Genomic DNA, 18330 nt, shown 5'->3' with positions numbered 1-18330 from the left:
AGTCCGGAGGCGGGCATGATGATGTAGAGCCCTCCGGTGATGATTCCCCTCTCCGGCAGGGTGCCGGAGGAGATCTTCTGAACCCCCGAGTTAGGGTTGACGACGGCGGCGTCTCTGTAACTGTTCTGGTATTTTGGCTCTCGGTACTAGGGTTTTCGGGGACGAAGGAACAAATAGGCGAAGGGGCAGCGTCGGGGGAGCCAGGGGGCTCCCTCCCCACATCACGACGCGGCAGTGGGGCCCCCCCGCGCCGCCCTATGGGGTGGGCCCCCTGCTGGCCTTCCTCGACTCCTCTTCGGTCTTCTGGAACACTCTGTGGAAAATAGGGCCGTGGGCTTTTGTTTCGTCCAATTCCGAGAATATTTGTAAAACAACTTTTCCGAAATCAAAAAGCGAAAACGAGGCGCTTTGTGGCATCTTGTTAATAGGTTAGTCCCAGAAAATGCATAAAAACATTATAAAGTGTGAATAAAACATGTAGGTATTGTCATAAAACTAACATGGAACATAAGAAATTATAGATACATTGGAGACGTATCAGCGCCACACAAACTGGGTCGCCAAAACGGCTAACTCCCTAGAGAATTGTCTTACAGTATGTTTTGTGCAAACATAACAGGATGTCTGATGCCCTTGCCACGGGTGCCACACATTCAAAGTGTGGCGCCGATGTGCGCGGCGCCACACATCGTGCCATGTCAGCGTCGAGCACACCTCAGCATCGAGGGCGCCATGTCAGATGGGTGAGTCGCGCCGGCCACTCGGGCGCCACAAAAAGGGTTAGATGAGTGAAATAGTTGGTCAGTATGTGCTATAGTTTCAGAAAAGGGTTATTTTTGTGTAAATCGCCGACAAATTCAATCTCTGTAAGAGGGGATCTTCTATCGATTGGAGTGCCTTGTTTTAGCACACGGTTTTTCAAAACCTTTGAAATTTGATACGTAAATATTTAAAAATTCCAACAAAAATACCAGGGTGTCGTCAATGATTTATTCTAACCATGTGTAAATTTTGAATACAAAATACCTTGTATTCTAACTTGGCAAAAAATGAAAAAAAAACTCAGATCTAGGAGCGTGAACAATGTCACTTTCGGATCTTCTAAAAAATGTCCTATTTTTCGTTTTTTTCTGAGCCTCAAATACAATATTTCACATTAAAAATTTGTATGCTCGTAGTGTACATAGTTGACTACGTCTAGGTATTTATTTGAATTTTTTGAAACCTTGAAATTAAGTTAAAACTGGGGGGGGGGGGGGGTGATTTCTTGTGAAGAAACATGTGACCATCAGTATTGAAACCAAGAAAAGATAGCGTGTGCTATCAGATTTAGAGTCAACCTTCTCTATATATACTTTTTAGTGTGGTATGGCGCTGATTTAGCATGCTCCATATTTGCTATAGTGACGCTAAAACGACGCTATAACGCTAATTTTTTCATTGATTGAAACATTGGGCTCACACAACTCATGCCAAGACTGTCAATTGGGTTGTCCAGGCCCACGAACTACCACAAACCTACAGAGTAGACTGACAGCGAGAGCCTTGTGCTACAGATTTAGAGAATACCTTGAAGAACGGATCACTGTTCTTGGCATGTAGTAAACGGAAATATTGGTGGGAGAAATTAAGGGGCTAGAGCACGGTATCATGTACGTGCGACGTCAAAAGTACTCCTACTACTGATCGAGTACAGTAGTAGCATACATGCATGGGTCATTAAGTAGCCCTTCGTTGATGACGGAGGCGACATGACCGTTAGGCGACAGGCGGGCGACGTGGGTGGCGATCTCGCCACCCAATCGCCGGCGACGGGGGCGCCGCTGCGGGGCCTGTCGGCTTCAGGAGCGCTGCGGTGTGGTCCGGCGACATCCAAGGTGTCGGAGGAGGGGCCGTCGGCCCTCTCTTCGGTAGTGCCTGCGGATGTGGCGGGCTGCTCATCGGAGAGATCCTTCGGGAGTCGTTTCTGGGCGTTGCAATCGGACGAAGAAGATGACGGGAGTGACGATGAGGAGCTTGTCGTGTCTGGAGATGAAGAATCGCCGGTCAGAGAAGGAGTTCGTCTGGCATCCTATCTTTGCCGTACTCCTTCGCCGTCGCAAAATGCAGACCTTTCTGAAGATCCAGCTGAGCTTAACCAGAGGCAAATGAAGAGGTTACGGCGGCGGGATGTTCAGCGTCTAGCGACCCGAGCGGCGAATTTCTTCTCTTCAAGCGCAGGTACGGATTTTTCATCCTCTCCGGTGCTGGTCAAGAAAGCTAGATCGTTGGATCACATAAAATTGCCGGTGCTCGAGCCGTCAGTCTTTGTGGACGATGACAATGGAGGTTGGACGATGGTTCATCGGCGGCGTTGGTCGCCGGCGTCCATGTCAGGGACCCAAGATCCGGGGTTGACGGAAATTTCAAAATCGTTGACTGTGGACCAGGCTCGGTTGCGGGCCGGGGCACAGGGACTCGGGCGCTGTTTGGGCCCAAAGTTTCGGCATGCAAGTCAACCTCGCGATCGTTTGGAAGGTGATCTCGTTCCCAGGGTAGCCAAGGTGGGTGATGCGCCGATTGGATTTGCCTTTCGCAAATTCCTTGGCTTAACCTGGAAGAAGATTTCGGCGGCGGCTCCAGTCATCCGTCGTCGTACTGTCGAGATCGCCATGAGTGGAGACGGAGGCAGGGGTGGGTTCAACCCCGGGCGAGGTGGTTTCAACGCGGGGCGCGGAGGTTTTGGAGGTGGTCGTGGAAACTACGGCGGCCGCGGTGAGTTCGGTGGTGGCCGCGGCGATTTTGGTGGTGGCCGTGGTGACCACGGTTTCGGCGGCGGGCGCGGCAACTATGCTGCCGGTCGTACTAACTATGGCGCTGGCCGTGGTGGCTACGGCAACAACCGAACTGATTATGGTCCGAGAGGGCGATTTGCTTAGGGTGCTGGTCGTGATTATGCTGGCTATGGCACTGGGCGTGGTCAACAGGGCCATGGTTTTGGTGTCGGCGGGGGAAACCGCAACTTTGTGCAGGGTGAATCAAGCGGCTCGGCTGGCTCGAGCTATGGTGGAAACAGAGAGTATTCGCGCTATGGAGGTAATCAGAGTCGGTGGAACAATGGGCGGGGCGGCGCCATGGCAAATCAGAGTAGGGGGCAGGTCTCAGATGGTGCTCCTCGTGGAGGCATCAACGCCGTTCTCTTGCAGCAGACTGTTGAGGCGGTTGTGGCGGCCGTGACAGCTGCTACAAAGCCCAAGGAGGTTGTGGCAGAACAACCTAATATGGCGGTGCTCTCTTCTGAACCGGCGGCTGGGGTTACTAATGATGTTGAGGATCCGGTTGCGGAACCTATTTCATCGGTGACACAACCATTGGGGGCGACACAGGGCGTTCCTCAAGCTTCTGGGCCTGCGGCTATTGACAAAGAGAGTGACAGTCAGGGTGCATCTAAGAAGAAAAAGGAGGAGAAAGCTGGTTGCTTTCGGTGCAAGAAGCCGGGGCATTATATTGATGACTGCCCTACTCCTTTCTGCGATATTTGTGAGTCTATTCATCATATCACATCTGCCTGTCATCTTTTAAATGCTCCTAAACCAACTGCTATCCTTCATGGTTATGCAAATGAGGGGCTTATGTTTTTTGAGCTTGCATGTTGGGTATTCAAGGCTAAGGCAGAAAATCCAAAACTGGCAAAGGTAACTGTTGAAGGTATTACTTTGACTATTCCAGAAATTATTGAACAGCTCAAGAAGATTGTTCCTTCGGAAAAGTTTAATTGGGAGGTTTTTCATTTCAAGGATAATATTTATAGAGTTAAACTTCCCAGTAAGTTAGAGGTCCAACGATTGAACAATTTTGGCACATACATTTGCACTGACAAGGAGGCTTGTCTGGCTTTTGACTCATGGTCCTCTGTGGAGGAGCCCTTACACATGCTTCCAGAGGTTTGGGTTCGTGTTTCGGGGTTGCCATCGGATGTTAGATCGGACTATTTAACCCTATGGGGAGTGGGAACTCTATTTGGAAAAACTCTAGACGTGGATATGGCTTATACTCGCAAGAATAAAGTGCTAAGAACCAAGATTGGGTGTCTTGATCATAGACTTATTCCTGCAGATAGTGACATGTTCATAAGGAAAGGTTTTTATAAGCTACATTTTGAAGTTGAGATTGAGGATGAGTCTCATGAGGTTACTATGGTGGAGGCAAATAATGGATCGGATGGAAATAATGGAGATAATCAAGGTGAAGAGAAGAATGGAGATGCACATGATATGGACATGGATGGTAGGGATAAGGGCATAGAAGGGGCATCTAAAGGTAATGATCAAGTTGGCTCAAATTCTAATAAAGGAGGAGATGTTATGCAAGAACAATGTGATTTTTTAGAGGATACCCAGTTTGGGTCTGTGGATGTTAAGTGTGTCTCTCCAGGTAACCAGAGTGTTGTAAAAAAATTGAGCTGTTCTGTCCCTATTTTATTACATACATCTAATTCCAACTATTTGGCACAAAATGACAAATTTTGCACGTTTTCCGATGTAGATATGCTGAACAGAGTTGCTACTCCGGGATTGGTGAGTACGGGGATCGGTGCTCTGAGCTGGCAGCCTGCTACTGGGCAGGATCTTCCTGCTGCTGCGCCTGGCACGCATGGTGCCTATGGTGGGCCGCCAGCTGGCCAACAGTTCGCTGCTGCTGCCTCCGCTGTCGCCTCGCCCCGGGACACGAGCGGCGCTGCTGATTCGCTGCAAGCTGCTGGCAAGCTGTTGGCCGGTTCGCTGCAGGCAGTGGCAAGTGGGCGCGCTACGACTGAGGCGGGATTGTCTGCGCCAAGAGGAAGCACTTCGCCGGTTGCGGTGAAGCACACCGCGCCGCAGAAGATCCAGGCGGTGGCGGTCAGCCAGTCAGAGCTGAGCGCGCCACGCGAGGGCAACCAGGTGCCAATGATTGGCACCATGCAAGATGGATTGGCTGTGCAGCATTCTGCTAGGGTCCTTGGTGTGCCTGATGGTGAGTTTTTGGCAAACAATTTAGATGATTTAAACTTCGGTGTTTCGCAGCGTTTTGATCTTGATTGTTCTTCTGATTCTGTACATGATACGAATATTTGTGACAATATAGGAGTGGGATCAGGTGGTTCGTTGGAACAGTCTAAGGGACGTAATACTGTCGACGTTTTGGCAATGGCTAAGGGTGATGGCGTATGTGCAGTCACGAAAGAAGCGATGGGGGTTGCCTCATCTTCAGTCCATGTTGGTAAGCCCTTAGATTCTGTTGTATCCTGTTCTGTGAAGGAGAAATCTAGTGTGAGTTTAGAGTTTATTGATACTTCTGTCGACAACTCGACAGTTCGACCCACTACGGAGGAGGTCATTGCTTTTGGTGGAATTCCGAAGCCTTCAATTGGGGTGAGGTCTAGTGCTAGGCTGGCTGGACAGCCTGATGGAGATATGATTCAAATGGATAAGGCTATGAGGATTGCACAGTCGAGGGATGCCTCGGGTGTAGGTAAGTCTCTATCTTCTAAACTTTCTATTGTCAATATGCCAGATGATGAGATTATGCATAAGGCGGAACGGTTGGGGATTTCTTTAGGACATTCTGAAGGAGAGGTAGTAAAATCGATTAGAGGAATTAAATTGTTAGAAGAGGAACGGATATTAACTATGCTACAAAAAAATATAGATGAATATATAAATAAGGAGGATGATCCATCAAATCTTGTTATGTCTAAAGTTTCTACCTTATGTAGTGACCTGGCGGAGGATGATTGCATCCCACTGGATTTAGATGATCATTTGGAACATCTAGATCCGGTGATTAAGGAAAAGAGGTCTACGGTCAGGAAAGTCTATGATACTACAAATATTCGTAAAAGTACAAGGAGAAGAATTAAGCGGCAATTTTCATGATGCAGAATATTAAAGGTATAAACTGGAATCCTGGGGGTTTTGGGGATACTGCTAAGCACCTGTTTGTAAAAGAGGAGATTAGGGAACACAAATTAGACTTTGTAGCTTTATTGGAGACTGGAAGGTCTAATTTCTCTATCCCTTTTTTAAATCAGTTGGCTGCGGGATATAGCTACTCCTGGTTCTGTCTACCACCACATGGTCGATCTGGGGGCATTTTAGTTGGTATTAATTCGGACACGCTAGAAGTGCTCAAAGTGAGTACTGGAGATTTTTGTGTTAAATTGCATATTAAGTGTAAAAGGGATGGTTTCGAATGGATTCTTGTGCCTGTCTATGGGGCTGCCCAAGATGCACATAAGGCTGAGTTTTTAGCGGAATTAGCGCGTATGTGAGACTGAAACATTACCTATGTTGGTAGGTGGTGATTTCAACATCATTCGAAAACGTGATGAAAAAAATAATGATAATTTTAACGCTCGTTGGCCTTTTGTTTTTAATGCCATTATTGAGCATTTGAACCTGCGTGAAATTGTTCTTTCGGGAAGACAGTTTACGTGGGCAAATCGTAGGGAGGTACCAACATATGAGAAATTGGATAGAGTGCTTGCCTCTATTTCTTGGGAACAAAAATTCCCCCTTGTCACTGTGCGGGCATTGACAAGAGCGGAATCTGACCATACTCCGATTCTTATTGACTCAGGGGTGAAAGCACACTTGGGTAATAAACCAAAGTTCTCCTTTGAGTTGCATTGGCTGCGACAAGAAGGATTCTTTGATATGATTGCAAAGGAGTGGAAGTCGGTATTAGTGGGTTTAAACCCAATGGATGTATGGTTGAATAAATTGAGGCATATCAGAAGATTCCTTAAAGGATGGGCAAAGAACCAAAGTGGGCAATATAAAAAAGAAAGGGATAGGTTAATATGTATTATCGATGGGTTAGATTTGAAGGCCGAAACAAACAGTTTATCGACGGTAGAGAGAGAATCGCTTAAAGATGCAAATGAGAAACTGAATAGATTGCGAAGAGAGGAAGAGGCTAAGTGGGCGCAGCGAGCTAAGGTTAAGCATATACAGGAAGGGGGGAGCAATACGAGATACTTTCATTTGATTGCAAATGGGAAGCACAGGAGAAAGAAAATTTTTCAATTAGAACAACAGGAGGGAACTATTGTTGGGGAAGATAATTTGAAAGTATACATTACGGAGTTTTATAAAAAACTTTTTGGGGCTCCAATATCTAATAACATCTCCTTGGTTGAGGAAGAGGTGCAGGATATTCCTCAGATATCGACTGTCGAGAACGCGATCTTGACAGCTTCTTTTTCTGAGGAGGAGGTTCACGATGCACTTTTTTAGATGGAGGGTAATAAAGCGCCAGGGCCTGATGGCTTCCCAGCTGAGTTTTATCAGAAATTTTGGGAAGTAATAAAAGATGATTTGATGGCGTTGTTCAATCAATTTAGTATTGGGGATTTGCCTCTTTACAAATTGAATTTCGGCGTCATAACTTTATTACCGAAGAAAGAGGATGCGGTGCAAATACAACAATATAGACCTATCTGTCTTTTGAATGTGTGTTTCAAAATCTTTACCAAAGCTGGTACAAATCGGATTACGGGAATTGCACCACGAGTTATAAGACCAACTCAATCCGCTTTTATGCCTGGCAGAAATATTTTAGAAGGGGTGGTCATTCTACATGAAACTATTCATGAGTTACATAATAAGAAATTAGATGGGGTTTTATTCAAGATTGATTTCGAAAAGGCATATGATAAAGTGAAATGGTCATTTCTACAACAGACTTTGAGGATGAAGGGGTTTGCCCCTGAATGGTGTAGGATGATCAATCAATATGTCCAAGGGGGTAGTGTAGGAGTTAAGGTAAATGATGACATTGGTCATTATTTCCAAACTAAAAAAGGGCTGAGACAAGGTGATCCTTTGTCACCTATTCTATTTAATATTGTGGTGGACATGCTTGCTATCTTAATTGAGAGAGCAGAAAATGACGGTCAAGTAGGTGGACTCATTCCTCACCTTGTTGAAGGGGGGATCTCTATCCTACAGTATGCGGATGATACTATCCTTTTCTTGGAACATGATTTACAAAAAGCAGTAAATATGAAACTGATTCTATGCCTTTTCGAAGAGCTATCCGGGCTTAAAATCAATTTTCACAAGAGCGAGATTTTTTGTTTTGGGAAGGCAAAGGAGGAAGTGGACCAGTATAAACAGATCTTTGGATGTGACGCTGGGTCTCTACCTTTTAAATATTTAGGTATTCCTATCCACTTTAGAAAGCTTAGAATATCTGATTGGTATCCAGTGGAGACCCGATTTGAGAGCAAATTGGGATGCTGGAAGGGCCGATTATTGTCCTATGGTGACAGACTAGTCCTTATCAATTCAGTGTTAACTAGCTTACCGATGTTCATGTTGTCTTTCCTAGAAATACCCGTTGGGGTAAGGAAAAGACTGGATTTTTATATGTCTCGTTTCTTCTGGCAATCTGAGGAAAACAAAAGAAAATATAGGCTCACCAAGTGGAATATCGTATGCAGACCTAAGGATCAAGGGGGTCTTGGTATCGAGGTTATTGAATTGAAAAATAGATGTTTATTGAGTAAGTGGCTTTATAAACTTCTTAGCGAGGATGGGGTATGGCAAGAACTACTGCACAACAAATACCTAAGACAAAAGACCTTATGTGAGGTACAAGCTAAACCTACAGACTCTCCCTTTTGGAAGGGATTGATGAGGGTTAAAGAGGATTTTTTTAGCAGAGGTTTTTTTAAGATCGGTAATGGTATTCATATCCGTTTTTGGGAAGATACATGGTTAGGAAATACACCATTAGCTCAACAATATCCATCCTTATATAGTATTGTGCATCATAAGAATATAACAGTAGCTCATGTGTTAGCCCAAACACCTATGAATATCAGTTTCAGAAGGTTGTTGTTGGGAAATAAATGGTCTCTATGGTTACAATTATGCAGGAAACTTATGAGGATTAATTTAACTGATGAGAAAGACCAATTTGTTTGGAAATTGACAACAAATGGTGTGTTTACCGTGAAATCTATGTATGAGGATCTCATGAATGACCATACCCCTTTCTTAAGAAAATACCTTTGGAAAGTTAAAGTTCCCCTAAAGATAAAAATATTTATGTGGTTCTTAAGCAATAAAGTTCTACTTACTAAGGATAATTTAGCCAAAAGAAGATGGAACGGTTGTACAAAATGTGTTTTTTGTGGCGAACAGGAGACTATTGAACATTTGTTCATCACTTGTCCTTTAGCTAAAATTCTTTGGCGTACGATCAATTTTACTTTTGCTCTCCCACCTCCATCCAATATTACCAATATGTTTGGTAATTGGTTGCATGGAGTTGATAGACAATCAAAGGCTTTCATCCGTATTGGGGTCTCTGCCTTATGTTGGTCTATCTGGAGGACAAGGAATGATATTATTTTTAACAAGAAAACTTCCTTTCACTTTTTGCAGGTTATCCATATGGTGTCACACTGGGTCCAGTTGTGAGGACAGCGGGATGCTATGGCTACTGGATGCACACGGCTCCAGATGGTCGCTCAGGATATCTTGTGCCTGGCTGGCTGGCGTCACAATAGACGGTTACAATGAAGTGTAGTCCGTTTTCTCTTGTTTTCTTTCGCTGGTTGATTCTTGTATCAATCCTAGGCGATGCCTGAATTGTTTTAACCTTGTATTGATACTCTATTAATAAAAGGCCGTGTGCATCATCATGATGCAGAAGCCGGGGTCATATTCCCCATTTCGAAAAAAAAAATTTGTACACACATCAAATCGCTGATAATTATTTCATACCCGGGGAAGATATATATAGATACAACACGATGGTGTGCATGCCAAAGTCGATATATTGTGGTGACCAACAAACTAGCACTAGCAGCACCTCGTGCTCATGAGAAAATGCAGATATATATTACAAGTACCACATGCACCTGATCAACAATGCTAGTGATTACTAATGTCATACAACCATACGTAGAGCTACAGAATAACAGCCACATGCATACGCGGGGCGACCGCTGCAGGCACATGGAGACCTTCAGGTTTCAGCTGCAAGGTGGAGGGGTGCAATACTGGATTAGTTAAGATTTGTGCTTAATTAGGTCAAGATGAGTGCTTGACTGCTTGGTATCAAATTTTACCTAGTCTGTGGACATAGTGTGTCTGGACTCTTGACCAAAACTAGTTGAAGGACTGCTGGCTGCAGAGTGGGAAGAAACACAGCAAGACTGAGTTAACACTGCACAATTGAGTAACTTACATTCTCTTCAGTCTGAAATTCTACATATCATAAGCATATGTAGATAATCAGGAGATCTGCTTACCCGAGCTGAAGGGCAGTTGGCTGCATCTGATGCGAGTAGTGCTGCTGCTGATGCTGCTGCTGCATCATGTTCTGCAGAAAGTTTCTGGAATCGTACGGGGCCATGTGATCGTATTCGCTACTCGTCGACGCGGAGCCCATCATGTTCATGGGCTGTTGCCCTCTCTCATTCTCAGTAACCTGCGGAAAATAATCCTCTCCCAGTCTCAGTGATCGTAACTAAAAAAATATAGATGATGGCAATATATGTTGCCAGAATGCCAGTCATGGTCGATGAACTAGCAAGCCATACGAAATTAATGTACCTTGCTCCTCAGGTAGATGTTGTCATTATGTAGCTCCATTTCCTACAATTTTTTTAAATATGCTTGCTGTAATTTCGTGTTGAGAAAATAAACAGAATCACTGTCGGTAGAGGAATGCACTGCTATAGCCTATAGTGATAATATTGCTATACTTACCCTCTTCTGCATATACTCAACTTCAGCATACATCAGCTCATTCTGCATGAATGCATTGTTCATTAGATGAGCCACTAACTGACGGAACAAATATAACAACAGTAGTAGACTTAGAAATACATGTAATCTTTAGTCTGTGAGCATTGCTGTAATAGTTCAAAGTTCAGAGACATAAAATTGTTTATTCAGTTACTATAGTGCTAAACACATTCTACCACAGATTCTAGTGGCACCCTACCTTTCTAGCTCTTATCTTGGCTATGCCTTTCTCCAGCCTGCCTTCTAGCTGCTTAAGATCCCTCGGGGTCATGGTGCTCACAGAATCTCTCACTAATGACCTACTGAATTTTTTAGACAAGTTAGATATAAAACAATTAATTTATTTGTGAGGTACACCGTCCATTAATAGATGCACGATGGTTCGCCTAAATTCGGATGTATCTATGCACTAAAGTGTGTCTAGATACATTCGAATTTAGATAAATTTTTGACATCAAAAGATGGACAGAGATAGTACTATCATATGGATCATGGTATGACTTGACAGATGTTTACCTGTTTGAGTTCTGCAAGCTACTGATCTGCTGACGCAGTTTGGAGGACTCCTGCTGGTAGTACTGCAAGTTTGCCATATGAATATGTGAGAGAGCATTCTTCAATTATCACCTATGTATTTTCCAATATAATAGATATTTTAAATGACAATTTGAAAATTAATAAGCTAGTCGACACCAAATATATTTACTGAAATCTCAGTTACAGGGATCTGAGTGTTTCATGTGTGCACTAAATTTTTCTTTTTCGTGTGTGTTAATATGTACCCAAAACATAAGCTTGAAATTTATCAGATTTTATTGTATGAATTTCTGTAGGTAAGATTTTCAAATTAAGCAGTGCACCCTGTAGTCTGCAGGTATACACTCAGAAAATTTCCGTTGCAGTCTAATTAAGCTAAAGAATAACTGGTGTCAATCAACGAATTCATTGATCACATGCAGACATAAGTTCAGATGATAACTCTCTTAATTCATCATTTATCTCAGTTTTAATTTGTATTTCATCTGGAGCCAGGAAAACATTGTTAGTGATGCTAGTTCAAACAGCTATAGCCTATTTCAGAAATTTATTCAGTTTGCTTAAGAAACATATAGCCATTCCTGTGTATATCTAGCATGAAATTATGATACCAATCCACTGGACAATATCATGCATGATCCACTGGACAAAACAGAGGATCCTTGTAGAGTTAGGTGACTGTTCCATTGCAATGCCCGTTGTGTAATATCCATGCATGACTCTCATCTCAGGATATCTTGTCACAAGATTTTGCTCAGAGAAATCAAGTTTCCATTTGCTGAACAGTAGCATGGAATGTAAGTACATGCATTTAATGATTGTATCCTCAACTACTACACACTTCTGAATTGACTCGGCTGATCACATATCCTGGCAGTCAATTCAAGCATTTGATGTAGAGTGAAAGAATGACATGATGTTACCTGGGCATTGACTTCTGCAACCGTGCCAGAATTGGAGGTGTCACTGTTGGCCTTTTTGTACCTTTCAATGGTGGCCTTCACACTGCAAATATTCACTATGGGGGATTAGCACATGCCCTCTGAAGCAAATTACAGAATTCAGCAGTAAAAACTGCAGCATTACCAGAAACTATTATACTATATTCTATATATATATAGTCATACTACCATTGAAAACTCATATGACATGGCGAAAAATAGCATTGTTTTTTCTGATAATTTATGCAGATTTACAATTATTTACAGAAATAAAATGGGTCTAACAGAAGGCCTCAAGCACCCAGCTAGTCAAACTAGTTTCCCAAGGTTATCTGACAGGAACAATTCACCTAGCTCCTTAAGGCATACGCAGGATGTGCTACAGTAGAAGTTGTACTCTGCACTAAGACCATACTGTGGCACATTGGTCCGAAGCTTGTGCTATCACAAGTTTCTACAGTGAACCGTGAACTAACCAAGTTTCAAGAGCTACATCCTGTCTAGATACAACAGTAGTTTCCCTTTCCGATGAGCTTTTGCCTGTCATCGCCCATACGATGTTACATGCACATACAAGAGAGTACTTAACTATGTGCAATTGTGCAGTGTGTGCAGCACACAAATTGTACTGATATTTGCATTGGATGATGTGGCATGATATAATGAAACCATTGGTGACTCAGTTACACACTCATAAGCTCTTTTTCGTCTATGAAAATGATTTGCAGCTTGAAATGTGATCATTTACTTATATTCAATCAAAATGTATCCACATGTTATATGTGCCCCAAGAACCCCTTAAAAAATATGAAGATCAGCAAAACCTACAGCTGATATTGTAAAAGAGGGTTTTGAAACAAAGTATAATGGCTACAAAAACTCAGGCCCATATATTACGATAAGCATAATAAAATGTATCAATTATTTAGAACTATTTAAGGATGAAGATGGCACTCTTAATTCTAGAGCAGTTTATTTCAAATTTTGTGGATATATTTTAGTATTGGTGACTTAATTAGTTATTAGTTGCCGACGCTCTGATGTTAACGTTACTGAATCAAAGAATGGACATGTTTCTCTTCCATACTTCACTTGCTGTTAACTAACAACGTTATCATCTTGACTCTCAGATGGATCGAAAACACCATATAGTTGGCTCACATTAATACTAGTGTTTCTACAAACAGAAAAATAAGGAACAAACCTACGTATTTGCTGCATACAGTATGACTGTAGTACTTTCAGAGACTCAAAAAAAAGTGCATTATTATGCTTGTTGAACAGAAGCTTTTGCTGGGTAAATCTCCAATGTTCTGGAGAAAAATGAGCCTACAAAGTTACGGGTATAACAAGAGATAGCTTATGTCGAATGTCCAAACAAACACAATCTCCACTACAATCAACCTCTCAGCACTTAACGCAATTAATGATTTTTTTTGAATTAAAAGCATATTGGTGCTCATCATATGTAAAGAAAAAGCTTACAGAAAATTAACTAATATACTTGCCAGGGTTGCATTATTCCACCAAAACATTTCCCAAATGGTGAATCAGACCAGTAATAAAACTAGCAAAAACTTTAAAAACCAGGGAAAATTATTTCCAAGCTAAAAAAAAATAGGTAGATGCAGTAAGCTACCTAGGTAGTGATCACTGCACACCAAACATATCCGATAAAGTTTCAATAAGATACTTTCCGAAATCTTTTGCTCATGCAACTGTAGACTTGACTGCTAGCTCATGTCTTGTCACCACATCTTTCTGAACTCTCTTGACCGCTACCTCAAGTTTCAATAAAATTATTAAGCTTGTTGAACAGAAGCTTTTGCTGGGTAAAATCTCAAATGTTCTCAATAAAAATGGGCCTCAAATTTATGGGAATAAGAACAAGAGATAGCTTATGTTGAACGTTCAGACAAACAACTATCAATCAACTTCTCGGCACTTGGTGTAATTAATGAAAAATTTGAAATTACAAGCATATGTACCTATCATATGTGAAGGAAATCTTGCACCAAATTACCTAATACTTGTAGGGGTTATACTATTCCAGCAAACTTAACCTACATGGTGAATCAGACCACTAATAACCAGCAGATTTTTTTAAAACATGGATATTATCATTTCCTGCTTAGAAACATAATAGATAGATGCAGTACGCTACCTAGTTAGTAATCACTGCACACCAATATGTCCCATAAAGTTTCCAAAAGATATTTTCAGAGATTTCTGCTCAAGCTACTGTAGACTTGACTGCTAGCTCATGTCTTGTCACCACATCTTTCTGAACTCTCTTGTATTCGGACACACAAAACAAAGCAAATCTCCGCATACAATAACCAACAGATCGACATCTATTAAGTCAGAAAAGAAATTGAGGACATCAGCATGTAAAATCACAAGGATGTAAAGTCACAAAGAAAGCCATCGCAGTAGGTAAGCTAGGTAGGTGCTACTGGTGAAATACTACAGTTCAGATGTTTCACTCACCAAAGAGATGAAACCTTAGCATCCTCGAGGATGCTATTGGCTGGCCATCTGGTGACAAGCCGGCACAGGATTTCAGATGATTGGGCAAGAAGCAGCAGGTTTGCTCGGTTTATCCAATGGACAAACAGGGGCAGGAACACAACACAAACTTTTACCCACTAGCTCCTTCCCAGGTCCTTAACCATTCTGACCAGGTCACCGGCTTTCCTCACTCCCAATGCACCGGGCAGGCCCAGCACAGTACTACCTCTGCCCATGACATTGGCTGGCTGGCCCCACAGCACCAAGTCTACAGGGTACACACATCAGCAAGAGGACATGTGATTTTTTTTATCGTGTTTATTTTTCATCCATTGTGACAGTTGCTGCATGGCCACGTGTCCCTCAATGGCAGAGAGGTCTTTCTTTACCATGTTCAGCAACACAAATGTATGGGCTTCCCGCCTTTTGGGGATAAACATTGACTCCATATGTGCCCATTGGCTATTATAATTACATTTTGGCTAACTAATTTAGCCTGTCAAAACGTTTTGTATTAGCGAACAGAGGTTGCAATACTCCACACAATACTAAGTTATCTTGAGAATTCTAAAGATGATTATATTTTTCCTATTTTGTATAATTTTTTCCCATGGTCTCTATTGCATACCTAGTTACTCCATTTTGTATCATTTTCCATTTTCTTGCACATTAGGGCAACATGAATTTGTTCAGCTAATTAATCTTGTTTCCTTACATACTTTATTTGTATGTAATACTGACTTGGTTGCATTGCTGTCCATTAATCGTCAGATTTTATGCATTAGCATTGGCAGTTTGCTTGCATCGCTGAAAAATAAAATTAGTGGTGTAATAAATTATTTTGTTAGAAAGGATATATTACACCCATAATCATATTTTAGCACATACTTAGGTTTTACAATAAAAAAGCTGTAATTTGGTGATCTAATTTAAGGTTTGTTATAAAAAAATTAAATGGCATCATTTCAGTTTTGGGTCATAAAATAAAGAATATCTACAATACTATTCTTTAATTTGGATTATTAAAGATCTGTCAACTGTAAGAAATTGTAGGAAAATAATAACCTTGATAGAAAGTATACAGTGCTACAATGATGGTGCCAGGCATCATCAACTTCTCCCGAGATAGATTGGAAGGAAAAGGCTCATGCTATGAAGCCCTAACCCTAGCAACTCATTGGCTGGAATTTGGGAAGAACAAGAGATGATGCAAAACAAACTACTAGAGTACTTTATTACCTCATCAGACACGCATACACTAACAGAGACACGTACATGGACACACATCATACATGTACTACTAGCATCCACGAGCAAAGAAACAAAAATCCTAGCTAGATCTGCTTCTCTGTACACACAAGCAAAGCTACAAAAGGGAAAGAGGAACAAGGGAGCCCATGGATGCCTTGTATTCTTTGTTGAAATATACAAGTTTGATTTGCATCATGAGGTGTGAGAGATCTACTGAAAAGCTCACCCTCCTCTCTACCTCTCTCTAGAGAGGGAGAGGACAGAGGACACACATAGAGCGAGTGAGTGGAGAAAGGAAAGGCCGAGAGGATCATAAATGGAGCAAAGAAAGGGCAGGACCACCAAGCTCACCCACACTCACAGGAAAGAGAAAGAGCCAGGGCAGGGCAGGGCATGTACACATACCACACAGAGCAAGCACTGTGCTAGATCTATCTAAACATCTAGCTCACCTCACACGGAGCAGAGAGGAAAGCAGCAAAGGAAACCACGGCAAGCATGCAAGCTAGCTGCATACATACACAAAAGAAACCGTTGCAATTTCTTTCCCCCCTCAGGAACACCAAAATAAACAAGACAGTTAATAACGGAAGGAAGTGGTAACAAAAGATGCAGCTCCCATTTGACCTTCCCAACTCTTTGCCCCAAGAAAGCTAGGAGCAAACTTGCTCCAATTTGGACATGGAAACTCAGAAGAAGGAAGAAAAGAACACTCAGCAATTCAGCATGTGTTGTGTATCTATGGCAGTAGTAGTAGGATCCAAGGTATGTGTGTGTGATATGCTATGCATAAGCATGCCCTTCCTGGTGCTAAAAATAATAAATATAAAAATACAAGTGTATCCTATATGAATAGAGAGAGAGAGGGAGAGAGAGTTGCAACGTGAGTTGTTCACAATTGGTGGTCACCTGTTGTTGGAGTACTCGTAGAGGCGACCTCGGCCGGAGAAGACGATGAGGGCGACCTCGGCCTCGCAGAGCACCGAGAGCTCGTATGCCTTCTTGAGGAGGCCGTTGCGACGCTTGCAGAAGGTGACCTGCCGGTTGGTGGTGTTCTCGATGCGCTTGATCTCGATCCTGCCCCTTCCCGCCATCCTCTCGCTTCCCGCCGCCGACGCCGAGCCCTCCGCAGCCGGAACTGCCAGCTGCTGATCATTCGCGCCGGAAGCTCCGGTCGCACAGCTCAAATCGGTCTGAACAGGCAAACACGAAATCCAAGTTAAACAAACGCAAGCTCGAAACGTATGGAACAAATCAAGAACGGGAAGGTGATCCGGCCATGCTATCATGGGGAAGGTTCTTTTCCTCGTTTATAACATGAAAAAGAAACAAACGGCGTGATCCGTGAAAATTTTCCCTTTTGTGGAGCTCTTCAAAGATCAGAGAGATCTTTAATTAGCCCTGTATTTTGCTTAAATTCTGGTCACGAGGCAAGCAAAATCGCAAACTTGCCATACCTGCATACTCGGACTTGTGCAAAGAAAAGGAAGCTAGTTTCCAAAAGCAAAGACAGGAAGCAACAAATTACCATCATGCTCAGCATGCTCATCTCTAGGTGCCTCTGTGAGCCTGTGACGAGCTAGCTAGCACACTTGAGGAAGAGATCCAGAGAGGGAAAGAGAGGGATGTGTGGGAGAGGCCAAGAGCAGGAGGAGGAAGAGGAGGTATTAAAGGGAGGTAGGGAAGGGAAGGGGGAGGAGATAGATATGCAGTTAGCAGGAGATGCTGTGGCCAATTCCTATGGCTGGCTCTTGGCGTTTGTATCTTCTGGCTTCACTTTGCGGCACTTTTTTTTGGTTTGCTAATTCTTTCCTTACCCCTTATCTCGTCTATCAGCTTGTCCTAGTGTAGTGTCAGATATGTGTCTCCATATCCACATTTACATCATCATGTCGCTCTGTAACTTGGGAGTCTTACCTTGTTTGTATTGGTACACTTGTTAGTATACACCGGAACCGTTAGGGGAACAACACTTGTTAGTAGTATATTTTTGCTTAATTCGTGCCTTATTGTGGCTTCACTTTGCTGACTGAAAGCACACTACCGGAAAAATGTACACCCACACTTAGCTAAGCGGGAATAGACCCACACTTAGCTTCATGCAAAATGTAGCTTGACGTACTTCTGGCTAGATCATTTCTATATATTAAAAAAATGGAGACAACACACTTGGAATTCGAGAGAACTCATAGATGTGATTTGTTCAATTATTCTGGAAAATATTAAAAATATTGTTCTGCAACTCTTAGTTTGTATTTTTATTCCAAATAACCATATGGTGATGAAATCCCACATCATTTAATTTG

At 42.6% G+C, this 18330-nt stretch overlaps 1 protein-coding gene across 2 annotated transcripts; it reads right to left on the bottom strand.

The window, feature by feature from the left end:
* Nucleotides 1-9734: 9734 nt before the first annotated feature.
* On the bottom strand, nt 9735-17690 carry LOC127341807 (MADS-box transcription factor 3). 2 transcript variants are annotated; one of them, XM_051367739.2, is made up of 10 exons: nt 17553-17690; nt 16934-17217; nt 12245-12326; nt 11301-11362; nt 10984-11086; nt 10746-10787; nt 10590-10631; nt 10286-10464; nt 10103-10161; nt 9735-10010 (listed from the first exon to the last, which is right to left on the bottom strand). In XM_051367739.2, exons 1-9 carry the CDS (start codon nt 17571-17573, stop codon nt 10143-10145), a joined length of 834 nt encoding a protein of 277 aa, XP_051223699.1. In that variant the 5' UTR covers nt 17574-17690; the 3' UTR covers nt 9735-10010; nt 10103-10142. The 2 variants fall into 2 exon arrangements, with proteins under 2 accessions (XP_051223699.1, XP_051223700.1); XM_051367740.2 differs by having other exon boundaries at nt 10984-11083.
* Nucleotides 17691-18330: the final 640 nt, after the last annotated feature.

This window comes from Lolium perenne, chromosome 3 (assembly GCF_019359855.2).
Source record: "Lolium perenne isolate Kyuss_39 chromosome 3, Kyuss_2.0, whole genome shotgun sequence".
Lineage (NCBI taxonomy): Eukaryota > Viridiplantae > Streptophyta > Magnoliopsida > Poales > Poaceae > Lolium > Lolium perenne.
Note: the sequence above shows the minus strand (reverse complement) of the source record. Positions and strands in the feature narration are given on the sequence as shown.

What these genes read in the sequence shown, in the direction of transcription:
- LOC127341807 (XM_051367739.2), bottom strand. Translation starts at nt 17,573, where the DNA reads ATGAGCATGCTGAGCATGATG. An exon ending in TGAGCATGCTGAGCATGATG is followed by an intron (nt 17,218 to 17,552) that starts GTAATTTGTTGC and finishes TTGCCTGTTCAG; the next exon opens with ACCGATTTGAGCTGTGCGAC. An exon ending in TACGAGTACTCCAACAACAG is followed by an intron (nt 12,327 to 16,933) that starts GTGACCACCAAT and finishes GAATATTTGCAG; the next exon opens with TGTGAAGGCCACCATTGAAA.